General features: G+C 38.3%; 3 protein-coding genes and 1 long non-coding RNA gene across 5 annotated transcripts in view; 2 read left to right on the top strand and 2 right to left on the bottom strand.

Annotated features, from left to right (window-relative positions):
- The window catches only part of LOC134820740 (muscle M-line assembly protein unc-89-like), a 204831-nt gene that overhangs the window by 134168 nt on the left and 50170 nt on the right, over positions 1-20493 (top strand). The gene's annotated exons all lie outside the window — the stretch shown is intronic.
- Positions 3369-4313, top strand: LOC134820660 (mannose-P-dolichol utilization defect 1 protein homolog). Its single transcript, XM_063831164.1, has 2 exons — positions 3369-3637; positions 3834-4313. The coding sequence occupies exons 1-2, from the start codon at positions 3457-3459 to the stop codon at positions 4268-4270; spliced, it is 618 nt and encodes a 205-aa protein (XP_063687234.1). The 5' UTR covers positions 3369-3456; the 3' UTR covers positions 4271-4313.
- Positions 4352-13618, bottom strand: LOC134820659 (alpha-N-acetylgalactosaminidase-like). Of its 2 annotated transcripts, none has more exons than XM_063831162.1 (11): positions 13491-13618; positions 13081-13166; positions 12748-12884; positions 12473-12565; positions 7802-7898; positions 6663-6852; positions 6195-6309; positions 5775-5888; positions 5188-5250; positions 4881-5023; positions 4352-4692 (listed from the first exon to the last, which is right to left on the bottom strand). In XM_063831162.1, the coding sequence occupies exons 1-11, from the start codon at positions 13577-13579 to the stop codon at positions 4596-4598; spliced, it is 1224 nt and encodes a 407-aa protein (XP_063687232.1). In that variant the 5' UTR covers positions 13580-13618; the 3' UTR covers positions 4352-4595. The 2 variants fall into 2 exon arrangements, with proteins under 2 accessions (XP_063687232.1, XP_063687233.1); XM_063831163.1 differs by lacking the exon at positions 6663-6852 and adding an exon at positions 6894-7080.
- Positions 15304-20472, bottom strand: LOC134820661 (uncharacterized). Its single transcript, XR_010160911.1, has 3 exons — positions 20415-20472; positions 18725-18800; positions 15304-15985 (listed from the first exon to the last, which is right to left on the bottom strand). It is a non-coding gene; the product is annotated as an uncharacterized LOC134820661 (long non-coding RNA).

Raw genomic sequence — 20493 nt, forward strand, 5'->3', positions numbered from 1 at the left:
TTGGGAGTCCAGGGGGAATTATTTTGTAAAAAAATCTAGGAAACCTCAAAGCTTGTCTTCTGAGGAATGAGGTTGAAGGATACGTTTTGTAGTTCAAGATTCTGGGCTGTTGGTCTTCCTCAGTGTTATGACTAGACTCCTCCCAGTGCAATAGGTGTGCATTGTAGTGACCTGATCCGGCGCTCTTTTCAAGCTTCCTGAACAGAAGTGATAAATGAATTCAATGAAACTAATAAATCAACTACGCCTCACGTAGTACACGAAGGCCCATGGTTAAGTGAAAGCAATAAACTAGCACGCTAGGTAAGCTTCGTAGCTGGCAGCTGGTAGTACAGTAGATCAAACCTGAATCGTGTTCTGAAATGATTTTTGGCCCGACTTTTAGATTTTTTCAGCTATCAGCTCAAAGATACGATATACAAACACAGAGTTACTGGGCGGCACTCAGCCTGTCATTCTGCCGAATCTCTATTCAGCGTTTATGAACATTATAGCCTGGGGTCCCCAGGTAAATACAGCGCAGATTTACCATTTCACATTACATTTACCAAGTGTGTCTGTTCCTATACAATGCGCAGCGATTTTTTCGAGATTTGATTCTGCATATACACGTGAGAGAAGCAAGCAATATACTAACAATATAAATAGATTATCAATTTTTTTTTAAATCAAATGTTTCAAACAGTATACACATAATGTCACAATGCAAATGACCCTATATAAAAATAACCCTTCAAAAACTCAATATTTTAAAAATCACCCTTGGCCTTGCGGCTCCAAGTTCAAATCTAAACTGTCTATATTGAGAAAGTTCTTTCTCGCCCCTCTGTAGAAATAGATTATCAATAGACTTGCAATCACTAGCAAGCTAGATAAAGCGTAGATTATCGGTCATATACCTCCAGACCAGTTATTTATTAAAATTACCTTCATAAATTATTTGTGATGATCGAGATTTTATTTGTTATTACTATATTATGTATCATTATGTTTTGATTTTATTTAACAAAGGACATGCAAATGAAAATAAAGACGTGTGATTAATTAAATGTAAAAGCTATCCATTGACAAAACTTTGCATAGCCATGAGTCGCGCGCTACTTAACTGCAAGCGAAAGGGCTATGGTCATGGTTAGAGCAGGATGATGATTTATCACTCTACACTCAACTGTCACGTGACTTTTTGAACCCGTTCTCTAGCGCAGCTGGTCCTGAACGACTATTCGAAACCCTAACCCTCTAATCTGATCCCAACCCTTCACCTAACCATGTGCTTTCGCGCTGCACTGCGGGCGCGCTTGTTTCACCGTGAGGCGGACGCGCGCTACTTGCTACTGCACGCGCAGGGGCTCTGGATAGAGCAATCCCAACCCTTACACAATCCTTAACAAAAGCATGATATTCTGAAACCCTAACCCTTCACATAGCCATTTGTAGCGCGATGCACTACTGGGTCGCGCCGCGCATCAAATAATTCTTCTCGCAACCACTTCGGTAGATCGGTGAGATGCACCACTGTGCCTCACCGAGCTGCGAAGGATTGACATCGTGAATCAACATAGCCATGTGTATACGCGTACTGCGTGACGCGGTCGCGCGCTACTGCAAGCGAGAGGGCTTTGTATCACGTTGCGACCCCCACGGTCGTTTCACTTTATCGTGCGCGGCGGGTCATACAACGTATGACAAAGAGGGCTCTGGTTAAAGCAACGTCCAAGTCAACAAGTCCAAATCGGCGCGCTCGCTAGGCTCGTTTTGGTAGGTTATAAATTTACATAAATCGTTTGATCCCGGTGCCGCGCAGTTTCAATCGGTTTATTAACAAAAAAGCCCAATATCTTCATGTCAGATCATGTACAAAGTAATTTTAAACACTTGAGTGTTAAGGCATTACCTAAGCTTTTTAATTTTATTCCGCGCTTCATATGACAGATAATACTTTTCTAAATTCAAATGGCGCGCACTGCTTTATTGTTTATTCTGCAAAATGCCATGTTGATGTGAAGTGCATGTAGTAGTGTGCACACGCTGCAACCCCTTTTCTGTCTGTCTGTTTAACGGGTGATACTCGCAAAATATCTGTTCCGTATATTATATATATATAATATGGACCGTCGACGAGTCCAACTCGGCGCGCGTCTTGGTAGGTTGTAAACCTACAACGCTAAAAGGGGATTGGGCGCAAACAGGGGGGCGTTTTTTTGGCGGGGGCGCCAACAGGCAACGTTGCGTGAGGGGCATTCAAAATTAAATTGCGGTCTCTTTGAACTGAGCGAATTCATGCATCGTTTTAACTACGAAAATGTTATTCGTGTTTTCGAATATAATCTAGGCGGGTTTATTGTTTATACAATTATATTTTTGCATTTCTGATTTCAACTGCGATAGTGAAGTCTGGCCGTAGTCTTTATATAATCCTTGAAGGTGACTAGGGCCGGGTGTTGATCGTACAGTGTGGTTATACTTATATATGCAAATATTTAACTTTGATCAATTATGGTTATACCATATAAGTATATAACCAATATGTTGGTTTCAAACGTATATTAATATAAGGTGTAGGTTTAATCAAAACAGTTCACTGGCATCATGTGCTATCATTGCCGATTATTTTACACTTACAAGGCCTACCTAGATTGATCTTATGCTCACAAACCCAACCAAAATATATATATCAGGGAATATTTTCGACGATAATATCTGCAATCTGATATCGTATTTCTGAAATTCTTCAGTCCCGACTTATTCCATTTTTAGATCTCGATCATTTTTTGTTCTCTAGAATTCTCTAAGTTCAGCTTTAATCCATGGACATTTAAAAGTTTTGTGAGTGTGTTGAGCACAGTAAGAATTCAAAAAATTTGTGAAGTATTCTTTAAATTTAAATTGTTCTAGAATTAAGCGAGAGCCCACCAATACAATCCCAAATAGGAATAAATTATTATTGGATTATTCAATAATCCAAGTGCAATTGGAATATTGCTATTTTTTCATTTTAGGCCTTTTAGTTTATCCCTGAATCTCTCCATCTACTGAAGATTCTCAATTATGAAACTTTCAGTTCCATTTGCAGCTAATGTTATATTAATGGTTTCAATTTATTTCCAATTATTTGACCCATATTTTTTAGTCGAACAATTTTTTAAAAATAACGATATCAATCTCCTTTTTAAATTGAAAGTAATTCTATACGGGCCTATCATTGGTTATATGAGATGGGACTTCTCCATGAATTATAATATCAACTTACCTTAACCTCATTACTGATACAATATTTATCATACACGGGCAAAGTGGTAAGCAAATCGAATTAAACCCTTCTTATCTTATGACTTTTAAAAGCTTATTTCCAAACCTCTTGCGTTTGCTTCTACTAACTACTTCTAGTTTTACATTTACGCTGCCCTTGTCAATTTGTTCACTGATTTCTACCGGAAATATTGTTAAATTCAAGGTATGATGGAGGTGGATGGAATGACGATTCTAGGCTATGTTTTGGCCGTGATGGGCTCAGTGGCGTTTATACCACAGATTCAGACTATATTGAAATCTAAAAGTGGGGAGGGCTTGGATCTTGTCATGTTCTCTATAGCTGACTTCGTGACGGCTCTTGTGACTTCTCTTTGTATTAAATCAGGTATTTTAATCTACTGAAGACGATGAACAAATGTTTTTTAAAGCCTCTATTACTGAATCGTATTAATTATTTGTTTCAAGAACCCCTCCAGAATGTTTATGAATTTACGTTACTAATATCACTGCGTCTAAATTATCTGGACCAATACATTAATTTCTCGATCACTCCAAATATCTTACAAACTATTCCATCTCAGGACTAGACATCAGCAACTGGGCGGAAGTGATAGTAACGAACATCCAAGTGTTCACAATCCACGCTCTAGCCCGCTACTACCTAAACCAACCGAAACAGCTGTCCCTCCTTTTCGGAGCAAAGCTTCTGTACATCGCCGTCCTAACAGTAGCACCCCTCTCCTGGATTAAGATTGTGATGAACTGCCTGCTACCAGTGGTGCTATTTGAACGAGGAGGTGCTGTGTACAAGCACTACAAGAATAAGTCAACAGGGCAGCTGTCTGGGGCTACTCTTTTTCTGCAGTGGGCTCAGATCTCCGGCAGGATCTTCACATCGGTCATGTCAGGGGCTGAAACTGATTTCATTGCTCCAATGGTGCTGCAATGCTTCTTTGGGACCATTATTCTCGGACAGTGGTTGTTGTACAGATCAGCGAAAGATGAAAAGACAGAGTAAGGCCAAGTTGGGGACTTTTATTTAATGTGAAACTTGGTGAAAATTGGGTTGATACAATTTACAAAATTGAGACGATTCATGTTTTTCTCACAGTATATTTATAAGTTATTATTGTAAAACATAAAACTCGAAAAAGATACAAAACTAAAAAACGTGCAAACTAAGTGTTAATCTTCTTTATAAAATTGTTCAGAAGTCAAAACAGAACGGGCCGGGAAATATAAATTAGCTTAACGTGCACAAAAAACGTGCACCCATTCTACTGAAAACAACATCATAAAAAAGCTCGTCTGAACTCTGATATCAGTTTTCTGCGCCTACATTATTAAAACTGTGACTTGATAGGGGTAACTTTGAACATCTTGCAAGATCCACTGGGAGGCAGTGTTGCGGTTATCCCATCTGTGTAGACTCCCAGATCCCTGAAATTAGTTTTGAATGTTACACGTAAATCTGTTTTTTATTACTCACTGAACATATCGAAATATCTTTCGAAAATGGAATGACTGATCGGGATTTCAATAGTTCTTGTAAAATTGTTAGTGTGATATTTCTCATCAAAGAATACCGATCCTGCACTGTGAAAGACAGAGAATGTTAAAGAACTCACAAGTGTGTGAAGAGATCCCTAACATGAGCGGTCTTGGTTTTTATCAGGAGTTGTTTGAAGGTAGCAGTGTAAGGTTTGGGTAGACCGCTGCTGTCTCGTCGGTACATTACAACCGCGTAGCTTCCGTCAGCTAGTTCACGGCTCTGTAACATTAGTTATTGATTCGAGAACTGGAAAAAGTTGTCGGTGTTTTAGAGCAGAGATTTTACATCATATCGGCCATTCGAGAACCAATTGCTTGGTTTCAATGTGTTAATACACTATACAATATTGAATATACTGTGAAGATAAGGTTAGATATTCTTACCCAGTATTCGTGTTTCTTCTTTGCATCCTGATACACCCGTACACCTTGTTTTCCCATCGGATCCTGAAAGATAAAACGTACACATAGTATCGGGATGCATTGATGTATAACATTAAAATGTATATACAATCAGCTGTATGGCTGTATTGAATCCACACAAGTTATTTCATGCAGCAAGGAGTAAGGACGTGAGCCAGTTAATTAATTCTGTGGTATAGTTCGATCGATTCGATCGATCGAATCGAACGCACGCGCGGTCATTATAGACCACATGGCATGTATCAATTTATCGTTTGGTGATCGCGCGCGCGGTAAAACGACTTGAGTCACATGATGGTTGCCAATTCAACACCTAAATGTGTTCCTACTGTTACGACAAAGGTCACCAGAGTCAAATTACGGCGATAAAGAACTCGGGACCTAAGACTTGAGGTAGCGAAACGTAAGATAATTTCTACACCGGTGCAAGCAGTGCAGAATAATAATCTAATCTACAAACCTGTCGTGAAGGACATAAATTCGATTTTAAAATGTGAATGTGGATAGAATTATTGATAAACTTTAAGCACAAACGGAGTTATAGAAACCTGATCTACGGCGATAACTTCCTGGTTCATGAGAATATCTTTCTGCCACTGCCGCAAGGTTCTCAAATCGTTGCTCATGTAGAGGGGCGCCGCCATCATAGCCCACATCGCCATCTGAACACAAATAGAATATACAGAAGGGGAAATGAGGATAAAACTAACATCGTCCTTAACTATAACGGCCTTATTACTTAATTACAGTAAACAAATTAATTACAGTAAAAGAATATGAAGATGAAAACAAACTGTTCGACCGTCTTTATTCAGATATATTTTGACACAGTTAATGCGATTGTAGGGCCAAGTCAGCACTGAAATACCCGCTCACAGAGTTACTGAAATACCCGCTCACAGAGTTACTGAAATACCCGCTCACAGAGCAGCTGAGTCAGTAATGAAATACCCGAAATAGCTGAGTACCTGAGTTTCACTCTGTTCAAAAGACAAGCCGTAATCTCCGATGATTAGCATGTCGGGGTCGTTCCAGTTTCCTGGTCCAGCATACGAAGCAAGGTTACCGGCATTGTCACCAAACCTGAGGTAATTCACTGTGTGCTTTTTAAATCTCTGTGCTAAATCATCAAATTGAAAATTGAAATAATCTCCATTCATTAAAATTGATAGTTTGAACGCGCACATCATTTTTATATCTATAAATTATTCAAGAAGTGTGAGATAATTTCATGAATGAATATAATAAATTTAATAATAAATTGATTTATCTATCCAGACCAAGTATATGTATGTTATTATATTACATAAGTTAAGCCATGCATCATGATTCATGCTATCTCAATTATCACTCAATTACCACTCAATTACCACTCAATTACCACTCAATTACCACTCAATTATCACTCAATTATCACTCAATTATCACTCAATTACCACTCAATAATACGTTCAACACTGGCCCAGGAGTCTTGTACATCCTCCGTGTTCCTCCACAGGTTACAGGTTTCTGCAATCTCAGCGTATGGTATCTTGTCAGTTTCACGATACTCATAGAGCGGCCATTCGCACGAGTAGAGAACGGGGCGCCCGGTCGCATTCAGCGCAGCGCCAACAGCGGGGAACCCTGAAATATGCATCATGCAGTGGCGCAGTACTCATAGTTACCAGTTTATGATGTTTTGTACGGAGTTCCAGGAGTCCTGAATGTCAGCGTAGTTCCTCCATAAGTTGCAGTTTTCAGCGATATCACCGTACGGTACGTTGGGTTTGTCGTGAAGGTAAGCGGGCCAGCTGCAGCTGTACAGGATAGGACGCCCAGTATCGTTCAGCGCTTTAGTGACCGCTGGGTAACCTGCCGCAGACAAAACAGCTTGTGTTACAAATTACAGCATGCTACAATCAACAGTTTACACTGGACATTTAACTTGGGATCTATTTGAACTAAGTCCAAAAGGGTATGTACTATGTTGGGTGTTTAGCTTATTATTTTTAAGCTATATCTTAATTTCAACATGAACTTTAGAATCAATCACTTGACTATAACCATGGACTATAGACCATTGTCCATTAAACATATTAATATTACATATGTATGTATGTATGTATATAATAAATATATCGACTGTAAACATTGACAACAAAGCCTCACATGAAACTGCCCACAATACACCACACGACACGACGGTTCATCAGATTATTGGCATATCACATGATACCTTTCCAATTATATGGATCAAAGACCATTGATAACGAGAACTAAGTGAACTGTAACCAGTCATAAAATGAGAACCTAATTAGCAGGATTTAGTAAATTAGCTTCCGCATTAGATACTGGAAAATTCAGATCATGAATTCAAAGGCACAGTAGTTTAATCACATGACCTACAATTCGTCACATTATTCACATATCACAGATATTTTCCAATTAAATGGATCAAAGACTATTGATCAATAAGTGAACCATAGCCAGTCATAAAATGAGAACTTCATCAGCATTATGAAGACGATAAGCTTCAACATCAAATATCAAATACTGGAATATCCTGATAATTATTTTGAACAGATAAACGTACCTGTTGAAAACTCTGAAGCGTTGCAATAACAACCATCTAGTTTCAGAGAATCAATCCCCCAACTAGCAAACAAGTTAACGTCGTCCTCTATGTGATCCTGGGACGGAGATTAGTTAATTGTTTAGTAATTTGTCAAAGGATTCGATATTTTGACGTGTGTTTTTTAAGATATTCATACTTTTACATCAATTGTAATACATTGGTTTGGTAAATAATTGATACTGTAATTTGTTGTTAAACACCGAACAGCGCACCGTTAAGTGAAATTTAATAATCGATATACTACATTCTCTGCCGCTTTAGCAATTGAAATGGTCAGGAGGAACACATTCGCAAATTTGACATGGTATTATAAAACCATAATAATCGATATGGATCACCTCCCGCCGCCATAACCAAACTGTAAAAGTAAAACGCAATTTTTAGGCTAGTTCTGAATCAGCAAATAATATCATAATACCAATTTGAATACAGTCATCATAAACTACATATTATACAAATAAAGGGGGCGAAACCAGTTGCTGTAAACAAAAGTTATCAACATTCATTACTCAAACTATATATTACAGATAGATAAATTTAGCTAAAGTTATGATCGCTATTCTGTACAACTAAATAAATATCACTTAAAATAAACTTCTTCTAAATAAATATCAAGATTTTTACACTTCCTGCTAAACTAATACCCAGCCAGCAAAATAATAATACGCAGTTTCCTATGAAGCCTCAAGCATATGACGTCATGAAATTACATAGCTATATCATCGTCATCATCCTCCAAGTCTAGATTCTTGTTGATGGCCCAGGTACAGAACTCATCAAACAAGATCGTACCCCCACCGTTAGTATCAATCTTCCTAAACTCTCCCTCGACATCAGCTATCGGCCCAACCCACACCTCAATCATGCTCTGAGATTTCTTGAATTCTTCTACACTGATTCTGCGATCACCATCCTCGTCTGTACGACAGAAAGCCACCCAGTATTCAAAGTACTGGCGCAGGGAGAGCAGGAAGAACTTGAACTCTCGTAGCTCAATGAACTCATCCCCGGAGTCCTTGTTCGATTTGGTGCTGTTTTTAGCGATCTGGAACGCTCTCATAATGGCCGGTTTAGCGTTGAAAATCTGGTCCACTTTTAGGATGTCCCTGACAGCTTTGTCGACCTCAGCAAGGGAGAGGATGCCGTTTCCGTTGTCGAAATCTTGAAACATCTTCTTGCGCCGTGCTTTGGAGGCGGGGTCGCTTCCAGTGGGGAGTTTGGCGTTGATTGCCGTCCAGTCAATTTCGGAAGACATAATATTTAACCTGTTAGAGTTTATGTTCAAATCTCATTTTAAATCGTAACAATTACACAAATAATGCACAGATAAAACATGAAAACAACTACGTGAATCAGAGACAACGTATACGTGTGGTGGGTGCAGATTCGCACTATTGACCTAATACTGCACTTTATCGCATCACCATAAAAACAAAAGCGTTTCCAGTAAATCAAAGCAACCAATAACTACATACTAACTGCTACTAAATTAAGAATCTTAGCTCAACAAACTTAGAACAATCATAGTCAACATAGAAATACAGTTTCAGTAACTCAGGAAATGAACTGTCTACCAGATCAATGGCGGATCTCATGACAAAGGAGAGAGCACACGGATGACACGAATGACAAAACAAAGAGGACACGGCAGGATCATGCCATATAACATCATATCCAGGAGAATCTCACAGTGCTTCGGACTCAGACAAAAGGCAGAAGGGTGGGAACAAAGATCATTACCAAGGTGGACTTTACAGGTAGCCGAGGACAAGGCTAACGAATTCCGACTCCGAGTAGAATCAGTAGCAGGATTACAGCTTACATATGAACGTTGGCAAGAGCAAGGTTGTGCACTGAATATGGAGGATCGATCTTGCGACTCCGGTACAAAGTGGATAGGAATACAGTTATACTAGAGCCTTGGTGATTTCAACATTTCGTGGGATTTCTCACGTGCTACTTCCTCCTGTTAACAGAACCATTAACAAGTCACGTGGTTTAGTTGCAGTGTTTAAAGTGAGAGCCACCATTTTGTAGGCCCAGATAGATCTAAATACTAGTGGCCGGGTGGCGAGGTGTTTCTTCCGACACGTGAGAGAAAATAACCAATGAGCTCCTAGCATTGAACCAGTCGAAACACAAAATCATCGTCACGTGTTAAAACAGGTATGACTCACCTCCCCAGTCCTCACTAGTATAGGTACTGAGTATAGGTACTAAGTATAGGTACTAAGTATAGGTACTAAGTATAGGTACTAAGTATAGGTACTGAGTATAGGTACTGAGTATAGGTACTAAGTATAGGTACTAAGTATAGGTACTGAGTATAGGTACTAAGTATAATAGGTACTAAGTATAGGTACTAAGTATAGGTACTAAGTATAGGTACTAAGTATAGGTACTAAGTATAGGTACTAAGTATAGGTACTAAGTATAGGTACTAAGTATAGGTACTGAGTATAGGTACTGAGTATAGGTACTAAGTATAGGTACTAAGTATAGGTACTAAGTATAGGTACTAAGTATAGGTACTGAGTATAGGTACTGAGTATAGATACTAAGTATAGGTACTAAGTATAGGTATTAAGTATAGGTACTAAGTATAGGTACTAAGTATAGGTACTGAGTATAGGTACTGAGTATAGATACTAAGTATAGGTATTAAGTATAGGTATTAAGTATAGGTACTAAGTATGGGTACTGAGTAAAGGTACTAAGCTAAATAGCCTAGATTACCTAAAATGTGGCTTTTGTTCATTAGTTGAATGTGCGAGGGGGTGGATGAAAGATCTTATTTTGCTCTCACTCTTTTGAGCAATAAGAGAGATTGGTTATTAACAATAAAATAAATAACAATTTAAGCAACAGTAACACTAAGTATTCGTAGCAACAGTTGCGTAGCACCAGCCCAACAGTTGAAGATACAACAAAGGAGTACAAGTCTTGAAACTGCAAAATACGGGGAGACAATAAAGATAATATTAAATAAATTCGCATTTGAATAAATGTCAAATAATGTTATGGTGAGGATAGTTGGTCACAATTGTTGATTATACCATTTACAGTGATTCAAAGTGAGTTATTCCTATTGACTTTGCTGCGTTACGCGTACGCTATCCTCATTGGATGATACTAAAAGTTTGCAAATGGTTGGTGCACACTTACATACTACAAGAGCTTAAAAAATTGAAGATAGCTAATAGTATTGTCTAATAATCTTTAGTCATCACCTCTAATTTAAAATAAATCAATAAACTCGAGATGCAATGAGTACATTTTAAAAAATGGATGGCTTATATTAAAGTATCTAAATATCTAAATAGACAATCTTCTAAATTAGAAATGTTTCCGATAAACAACTCTTCAGCATTATATTTGTATTACTTTATTCAGAAAACTGACAGTTTTAGCGATATAAACACTTAAAATTAACGAATATCGACAGTAGTCTAACCGTAAGAGCCCTCAGTCACATGTAAATGTACTCGATACTAAAAAATGTGCATGAATTTTGAAAATCAATTTTCAGCAGAGTAACAAGTGATATTATATAATGAACGAATGGTATGTTGTGTTGGAGGATTGTCAATAGAGTTCCACAGATTATGACCGCAAGTTAGAGCTCCTGTGAACTAGGGAGGAAGATAAAGTGTAAGCTAACTAATTAAAGATATGCTAGCTAACCAGTGACAGATTTGTTAATTTCCCAGATGATATCAGAGAGGGCAAACTGCAATACCAACAAGTCTATAAATACTCTCCAATATGCTCCGGGCTCTGAATCTAACAAGTCCCAAACACTCAAAAAGATCCAACAGCCATAAGACAAAGCGTAATTGAGGTTGCTCTCACTGCTACTGCAAATGGTCTAATACACTTGCACTGTACCATTATGTGTCAGAATGCGGGGTGCTTTAACAAAGTGAGAAGTGGTACAATAACTTGGAAGTGGGCTGGTAGAAGCTGCCAATAGGATATTGGAATTGTACCACGTGTGCAAGTAGAATTGTACCACGTGTGCAAGTAGAATTGTACCACGTGTGCAAGTAGAATTGTACCACGTGTGCAAGTAGAATTGTACCACGTGTGCAAGTAGAATTGTACCACGTGTACAAGTAGAATTGTACCACGTGTGCAAGTAGAATTGTACCACGCGTGCAAGTAGAATTGTACCACGTGTGCAAGTAGAATTGTACCACGTGTGCAAGTAGAATTGTACCACGTGTGCAAGTAGAATTGTACCACGTGTGCAAGTAGAATTGTACCACGTGTGCAAGTAGAATTGTACCACGTGTGCAAGTAGAATTGTACCACGTGTGCAAGTAGAATTGTACCACGTGACGAGGTAAATCGCGGTATATTTTCAAGTAATGGTAATTTGGTTATTATCGGGGTGAAACAGTACGGGCAGACTACAAGGAAGCATTTTTCATCAATTTAGTAATTTCCAAGTAATCCACTTAGTCCAATCCGTTGACAATTACCACAATTTAGAATTTTGTAAAAGTGTGGTAATACCATGTTCTACGAATTTGTAATAGCCTATCTAAAGATAATTTTTCAGGTCAATCAAGTATACAAGAAGTGATTTCATGTTTGTCATAGCAAGAAATTACAGTAAGTTCCAACCTTAGTACCAGGGTAGCCACCGCAAGTCTTGGTTCCGTAGTCCTCGTATATTCCTATCTTCAGTCCCATGCTATGTATTGCATCAGCTAGCGCCTGGTGTTACATCATTATACATTGACTATTGTAGGGACATAAACATTTATATCCTGTGTGGCTATGATAAATTAATACTGAGAATAAATAATGGCAATATTCCAGGAATAAATGCATCAGAAAGTGCAATGAACGACATTTAAAAAAACATGTCAAGGTTTCAAAGTTTGCATTATACTAACAGGTATTCCCTCGGGGAAAAGTTCAGGGTTAGATACAAGCTTTCCATCTGCTCCCCTGTCCCTCAACATCCAACAATCATCAATATTAATGTACTCGTAGCCAACATCTGCATATCCCTCGTATTTCATTAACTTTGCTGAGAATAAATATATTAACTACGCTACTACAGTCACAAACTTCAGTTTATCAACCAAATGTCGGTATAATGGTGAAACGTGATTTTAAACTTAAAGACAGCTATTGATAAGTTATATCATAATAACATGAAGCCAGGGAGAGAACATTGTCCTCCCCCTCTCCCCCTCTCCGGGCCTCTCCCTCGCAGCACTCACCCATTTCCAGGAACAAGTCCGCACTAATGCAGTTGTAGGGATCATTCTTACAATCTGTGTTACATCTGTACCTCTCCCAATTCAACCTGAAACAACAAATATTATAACAACTATGAACAGAAAGGGATGATTGTTTAATAGTTTAAAACTCTGTTAATTATCTTGTTTTACCAGCAATTGAAATATATTTTATCGCAATCCTGCACATTGAGGCCATGTAAAAATAATTACAATACTAGTTTCTTGGTTTATCAGAGGTTATTTTGGGACAGGTTTACGAATTTATCGAAAATCCCGTTACCTAAACAAATGAAATGAAAAATGTTGAGGGATCTGGCAAACTCCTGGTAAATAGGATATTTTATCTGTTATCAATAAACTTATTATTAATTAATTATCAATAAACTTACCATCCCATTGGAGGTGTCCTGGCCAATCCATTGTCAAGTGCAGTGGATATGTGTAGGGTACCAAGTAGCAACAATCCTAACAATATCATCGTGATCCTATGTAAATAATATATTTATACAGTGGTGTTACGTAGCTTCAATTGGAAATCTAGTTTGGGATAGGGGTGGATTGTAAATACTTTCTTGATATGAACATTTTAACAGAGTTAGTTAAAGCTGGGAAAAAAATATAAGCATTATAAGTATTTCCTACTAAATTATATGATTCCATGATTTTATAACTGGGAGACATATCTTTTTAGTGGATTATTTGTAAGTTAGGTTATGTTTTAACAGTTCTTGATATGATGATGATGATGATGAAAATCTAAATATCATAGGCTACAATGAGCATTTTAGTAACAAATAGTATGAAAGATCTGAAAATTTTAAAAAATAAAATCCCTAAAAATATTTACACCCCAAGTTAAAAATTTAAATACTTTATTTTAAAAACACTATATCAAATAAGGTGGTTGATCAGTCACTTGTGTCATTACGACGACGTCGTTATATCAAGTCAAAATATTCCCCAAAATAAGTTAAAGACGATTCCCGATCGAGAACGTTTTGGTAGAAAAAGTTTCTCAAGTTACATAAATATCATTGGAAATGCAATTTTATGGATAAAATCAATAAAGCTTACAAGTAAATCCCAAAACAAAGTAACACACCCAACAATGGTTGAGATGTGATACATCCAAGCAGTCTAAGTCCACAATAATATCATGAGCTAATCTAAAAGTAGCTCCAATGTTCATGTAACCAGACAGGTTCTACCAATCCAAAGAGTTAAGTAGGTTTCCATTCAGTCAGTAGTAAACAGTGTCTAGCACTGGTCGTCCTAAGAGGGACTCCCCATTTATTACAGGCCTGGATAAGGCCGCGTACATACCAATGGATAGAGCATTGGCCGTCTAATATAGGGACTAGACTTGATAAGACAGCACATTTCCTGCCATTATGTTACTTTAAGATGCTGCAACAAATAGATCCGTTTCCCAACTTATGAGTAAGTCACTCTGATGATTTTGTGATCAGAACAAATGAGTTTGGAAATGAGTCACAAAAAATAGAGTGTTCTAAAAATTGAACAATAAAACTGATTTGACGACTACTGGACAACAGTAAAGTAGGAGTAATATTTGCTTAACCAACAGCCCTGCGGACCCTACTGTCAGTGGCGTAATGAAGGGCCCTGCCAACCCCCGCTGTTGGGGGGGCGCAATCTTAGGGGGCGCCAAATCGTCGTTTGAATGTGGGACAATTTGGAAAAACTTAACTATGGTACTAGCAAAACTGTGTGTTTTCATGCTCTAGAAACACACTTTTTATAAGATTTTACCGGCGTATCCTCTAAAATCATCTAATTTGGTCAATTTTAGGGAGGGGCGCTAAAAGGGGGGGGGGGGGCACCAACAGGGGGGGCACTTTTTCAGCAGGAGGGGGGGGGGGCCAACAGGCAACGTTACGCCACTGCCTACTGTGATACTAAATCGTTGACAAAATTTTAGTAGAACAAAGATTTTTAGTATAAATGTGGGACAATTTTTGCAAAACTTACTAAGTACTAAATAGCATTACTTGAAAGTCAGCACACCCCGGCGAATGCCGCGGGCTTCTTGTTGCTACGCGTGTCGCAGAAATTTTTGGACAGAAATTCGTCAGAAGATTGGTTGTCATTTCAGCTACGAACCTTTTGGGGATATAAGAGAACTACAGTTCCTTTCCTTAAATGATTTGCAATAGTGGCAATGAAAAATAAAACATCAAATTCTGTCATCCGAACATAAGTGGAGGTCCTAATGAAATCAAATCAAGGCTTCAAATCGCGTACAATCATTAACACTAAAGAAGTATTGTCAATTGTGATTCCTGATCACAGCAAAGTATATAATGTTGTATGCAAGCTATAATTAGGAGAAAACATCATGATAGCATAATATTACAGCTTTACAATAATAAATATAAGTATAATATCAAAATTTAACTATTACTCACAGTTAATATAAAGACTAGCTTAGCAAACTTAAAACTGGCGGATCTTGAAACTAATCCGCAGCTTCTTTTTTAATGCAACAAAAACATTGAACAGTTATATACATCAAACAGTAATTCGAATCTTTAAAAGAGATCTCACACTATTAGTCATTACATATTATGACTATATAAATACCACACAAGATCGTACACATCAACAGCCTGACTAGCTCGAGCGCCTAATTTCCTAGGCCGAAACCAGAGATGACTGGTTCGATGCCAGCCGTTGACCGTCTAAATTTTTTTTGAAAAAGTCGCTGTTTAAGAGGGTCCAGTAGCTCATTTTCTCCCCACATAACTTATATTGACTGTTGAGTCTCAACTAGATCTATCGTATTTTCCAGGCTTCAAAGAGTATAGTTGTTTCGTGTCCCAATTAATTCTAACTCTTCGATTTTAATATCAGCGATCGAGTCCTGAAATATCAATGTAACAATAAGTATCCATCTCAGTTAATTTTAGATCACAATTATATAGCTATTGTGTTAAAATATAATGATAGAGTAATTATTTAAAAGCCCCTCTTATCTCAAACTCCTAGTTGTTCATTTTGAATCGGGAGACCACCTTCTCCAAGATGGAATCTTATACAATACAATTATACTCCTATAATAGTCAGTGATTTAGCGTACGATTTTCTTGAAACTTTCCATAAAGTAAGGAGGTTATAGAACGGATAATCTGTGTAAGTTTGGGTGAATTTCTATGTGCCAAATTAGAGATTTCACTTCAAACACAAGAAAAGAGTACTGCAGACGCCGTGTTACCACCAAAAATGGCGCGGCGCGGCTCAAAATACAGTGCTGCGCTAAAACTCTATTTGTTTGTTTGTAATTATATCAAATTCTCGAAGACTCCAGAAGATGAATCCGAGTTCGTGGAAACATTTGTGACAGGATTAAAAACATATTTTTGGCTGTATATGTCCGTAAACTGAGTTGGATTTGCCCTGGTATGATACAGTGTCATGAGTACTAACATTTTAAGCCTCCTGTGAATTATTTCCCTGATTCATGGAATGAATAAAATGACCAAAAAATGAACATTGTCTCAGAATGCCCTGGACTGAGCTGAAACCGATTGGGATCGATTGGTAATGATACCAGAAGTGTCCCTGAGAAGTTTGGTGGGTCTAGCATGTTAAGAAAGGGCTCTGGGGCAATGTTTTCATTTTAGTTTCAGAGTAGTTGAGATGGTGGAAACATTTGTGACCGATTTGGAAACATGCCCTTGTAGCCGCAATTCTGCCTGGGCTGACTTGGAATCGATCTGGTATGGTAGAGGGACATGTGTACCTACTAACATTTCTAACCACTCAGAAGTCCGAAATATTGCCGAATGGTCGAGAGAAGCAAATATTAGTGTGAGGGTTAAATGAGGAGCTGTACATGATGCATACAGCTCTCTAGAATTCTGCATCTTGCCAACTCCTTTCATATGCGATTATCTATTACCTACTGCAGTGCTGTTCAATTTTAGCTGTTGTCTGTAACATTGTTACATATCAAGCAATCAGAGAAATTCGTATCAACAGTGTACAGTGTACAGTGTACAGTGTACATTTTACACTGCACACTGTGTACACTGTGTGTACAGTGTTCAATTTAAGCTGTTGTCTGTAACATTGTTAAGCAACAGCTTAAATTGAACACAATCAGAGAAATTCGTATCAACAGTGTCCAGTGTACACTGTACACTGGACACTGTTGATACGAATTACAGTGTACAGTGTCCAGTGTACAGTGTACAGTGTGCAGTGCTGTTCAATTTTAGCTGTTGTCTGTAACATTGTTACATTTCAAGCAATCAGAGAAATTCGTATCAACAGTGTACAGTGTACAGTGTACAGTGTCCAGTGTACAGTGTACAGTGTGCAGTGCTGTTCAATTTTAGCTGTTGTCTGTAACATTGTTACATTTCAAGCAATCAGAGAAATTCGTATCAACAGTGTACAGTGTACAGTGCAGTGTACAGTGTGTACACTGTGTGTACAGTGTTCAATTTAAGCTGTTGTCTGTAACATTGTTAAGCAACAGCTTAAATTGAACACAATCAGAGAAATTCGTATCAACAGTGTCCAGTGTCCAGTGTACAGTGTACAGTGTACAGTGTCCAGTGTCCAGTGCAAGTGTCCAGTGTACAGTGTCCAGTGTACAGTGTACAGTGTGCAGTGCTGTTCAATTTTAGCTGTTGTCTGTAACATTGTTACATTTCAAGCAATCAGAGAAATTCGTATCAACAGTGTACAGTGTACAGTGTACATTTTACACTGCACACTGTGTACAGTGTTCAATTTAAGCTGTTGTCTGTAACATTGTTAAGCAACAGCTTAAATTGAACACAATCAGAGAAATTCGTATCAACAGTGTCCAGTGTCCCGTGTACAGTGTACAGTGTCCAGTGTACAGTGTACAGTGTCCAGTGTACAGTGTACAGTGTACAGTGTACAGTGTACAGTGTACAGTGTATCCGTCTAATCTAACCCTAAAGTGGTGTCAAGACTCAAGAGACTAAAATATAGTAAGATTTTCGGTGTCAACAGTCGTTGTATCTGTCGTTGTATCTGCATCGTTGTATCACTCTATCGTACGCCTTTTACTTTAAAAGGCGTACGATAGAGTGACTCCACATTCAATCATCCCATCTATCAACTTAGCAAAAAACTCATGGCAAACTCACTGTTACATTGTTACTTTTCAAGCAATCAGAGAAATTCGTATTAAAGTGTACAGTTTACAGTGCAGTGTACAATGTACAGTGTTCACTGTACACTGTACAGCTAATCACATTTAACAGCGTGTACACATTATAGTGACTAGCAGGAACCCGTCTAATCTAACCCTAAAATGGTGTCAAGACTCAAGAAAATATAGTAAGATTTTCATTTAAGAAATGTTAGTACACATGTCCCTCTACCATACCAGATCGATTTCAAGTCAGTCCAGGCATAATTGTAAATTGCGGCTACAAAGGCATGTTTCCAAATCGGACACAATTCTGACACAATTCTTTTTTCCTTAATTAGGCTTAATTGTCACCTCTAATTGTGTTTACTCTACACTCTACAGACATGTTTAGTTGTACCCTATCTGGATGATATCTGTTCTTATCACGTGACCGGCCTACGTGTTTTCCGATGCTAATTTCAGACCTACTTGATCAGGGGAACGCGAACGGTAGTGCTTCAAATGTTCCAAATCTGCTGTTTTCGTCCGTTTCTATCTCTTCAACCTGAGAATATGTTTTGTTAGGGATTGGGTTAAGGTTAGGATCAGATAAGAGGGTTAATGTTTCGGATAGTTGTTCAGGGTCAGCTAGACTCTAGAGAACAGGTTGAAAAAGTCACATGACAGTCGAATGTAGAGTGATTAATCATCATCCGAAAAGATGTCGCTTTCGACTCGAGGATCTGGCTGACAGTCCATATTTCAGAGCCATACAGAAGGATAAACCAAGGGTCGACCGAGGGCAGGATTTGCTGAGAAGTTTTCTGTTCAACCGGACGATATGTCTAAAATTGAACAACTATAAAGGAGAAAAAAGAAAATGTACAATATTTGGACTACCTCAGGGGGCTGTACTCTCACCTTTTCAGTCTCCTCTTTATCCTTTACATAGCAGACATGACGCACAACACCCCAGAAGAGGTAAAAAGATATCTAAGCTGCTACAAATTTGCTGATGACGGTACACTTATGATTTCCTTCGAGAACATCTCCGGATGCCATGAAAAAATGCAGATGGTATACCTCAATTTCAAGAAACATGCGTCTCAAAAACTTAAAGAATGCAAAAGAAAGTGGGGTCTTATAACAAAATCAACTAATCGCAACTACGGTCTAAATGTTTACAGCCTCACTCTCCTCCTTAAGACAATGGTCCTCACTAAACTGTTCTATGCAGCACCTATTTAACTTCACAAGTGTCTCAATCAATTTAAAAGCTTCTGAAATAAAGTAATTCTAAAAATATCTGGATCAGTCCTGAACCCACAAAGGGAATTAACCAAAATTGCTCTCCACCTCCCACCACTGGATGTGCAACTCGAAGATCATGAGTGGTGGCAGTGGTGAGGCCTGCCGTTTCTGTTACAGCTTCATCGATTCTCCCATGCACCAGTTACCTGCAACTAAAAGAAGAGCTGGGTGGGGCAGACTCACATTCCTATCTAGATGAAGTGTTAACAAAAAGCAACACACAAAAAGCATTCATTAGGAGAGTCGAATTTCTTTGGGGACAGAATGAATCTCTCCAGGACTTAGCCAACTAAAGACTAGAAAACAAAGACTCTACAAACATCTCAAAGAAATAATAACACCTTAAAGAATAAAGAGGGAGGATCCTGGACCCCGAAATCCACCACCTTTCTGTACTTTCAGAGGTACCAATGTGGGAGGAAACCAGGGCTCATGCTGCCGCTGAGCTAAAGCAGTAGAGGGGATGGCGGCTTCTCTAGGATCTAACACGTCCTGAAACAGACCAACACTATGTCCCAACGCACTGGTGTTGGGATGTCTGCCCCGGTGCCTGCCCGGGTCAATAAAGCAGTCAAGCATCATGTATGTTAGGATGAGCATTCTCAACCAGCAGATGTGGGAACTCCCACAAAAGACCAAAACAGATCTAAAGAGACAATTAGCAAACTCGGAAAAATAGACTCAAATTTGTTTATATAATTCAAAGCGTATGTTATTGCCCACGTTAAGGGGCCTGTTGATAATTAATTAAATTATTAACTATTTTAGATTTAATGATAATAATAATAATAACTTGTTCTGAAAGTACGGTATTTTTATACTATGGGGATATCTAATCAAAGCATGCTATTCAAAATAAAGTACATACCATCGTTCAAAGTCTCCAATATCAGACGGGCTGACGATCGTTATTATATCGGCTGTGATCTCATATTCGAGCTAATTTA

The sequence above is a fragment of the Bolinopsis microptera genome, chromosome 9, assembly GCF_026151205.1.
Source record: "Bolinopsis microptera isolate Bmic1 chromosome 9, MBARI_Bmic_1.0, whole genome shotgun sequence".
Lineage (NCBI taxonomy): Eukaryota > Metazoa > Ctenophora > Tentaculata > Lobata > Bolinopsidae > Bolinopsis > Bolinopsis microptera.

Excerpts from the sequence above, each read along its gene's own strand:
- LOC134820660 (XM_063831164.1), top strand. The coding sequence starts at position 3,457 with ATGATGGAGGTGGATGGAATGACGATTCTAGGCTATGTTTTGGCCGTG. Across the intron at positions 3,638-3,833 it reads TTCTCTTTGTATTAAATCAG|GACTAGACATCAGCAACTGG; the intron begins GTATTTTAATCT and ends ATTCCATCTCAG.
- LOC134820659 (XM_063831162.1), bottom strand. The coding sequence starts at position 13,579 with ATGATATTGTTAGGATTGTTGCTACTTGGTACCCTACACATATCCACT. Across the intron at positions 5,889-6,194 it reads TTGAACAGAGTGAAACTCAG|ATGGCGATGTGGGCTATGAT; the intron begins GTACTCAGCTAT and ends ATTTGTGTTCAG. Across the intron at positions 5,251-5,774 it reads AAGTTATCGCCGTAGATCAG|GATCCGATGGGAAAACAAGG; the intron begins GTTTCTATAACT and ends TTTATCTTTCAG.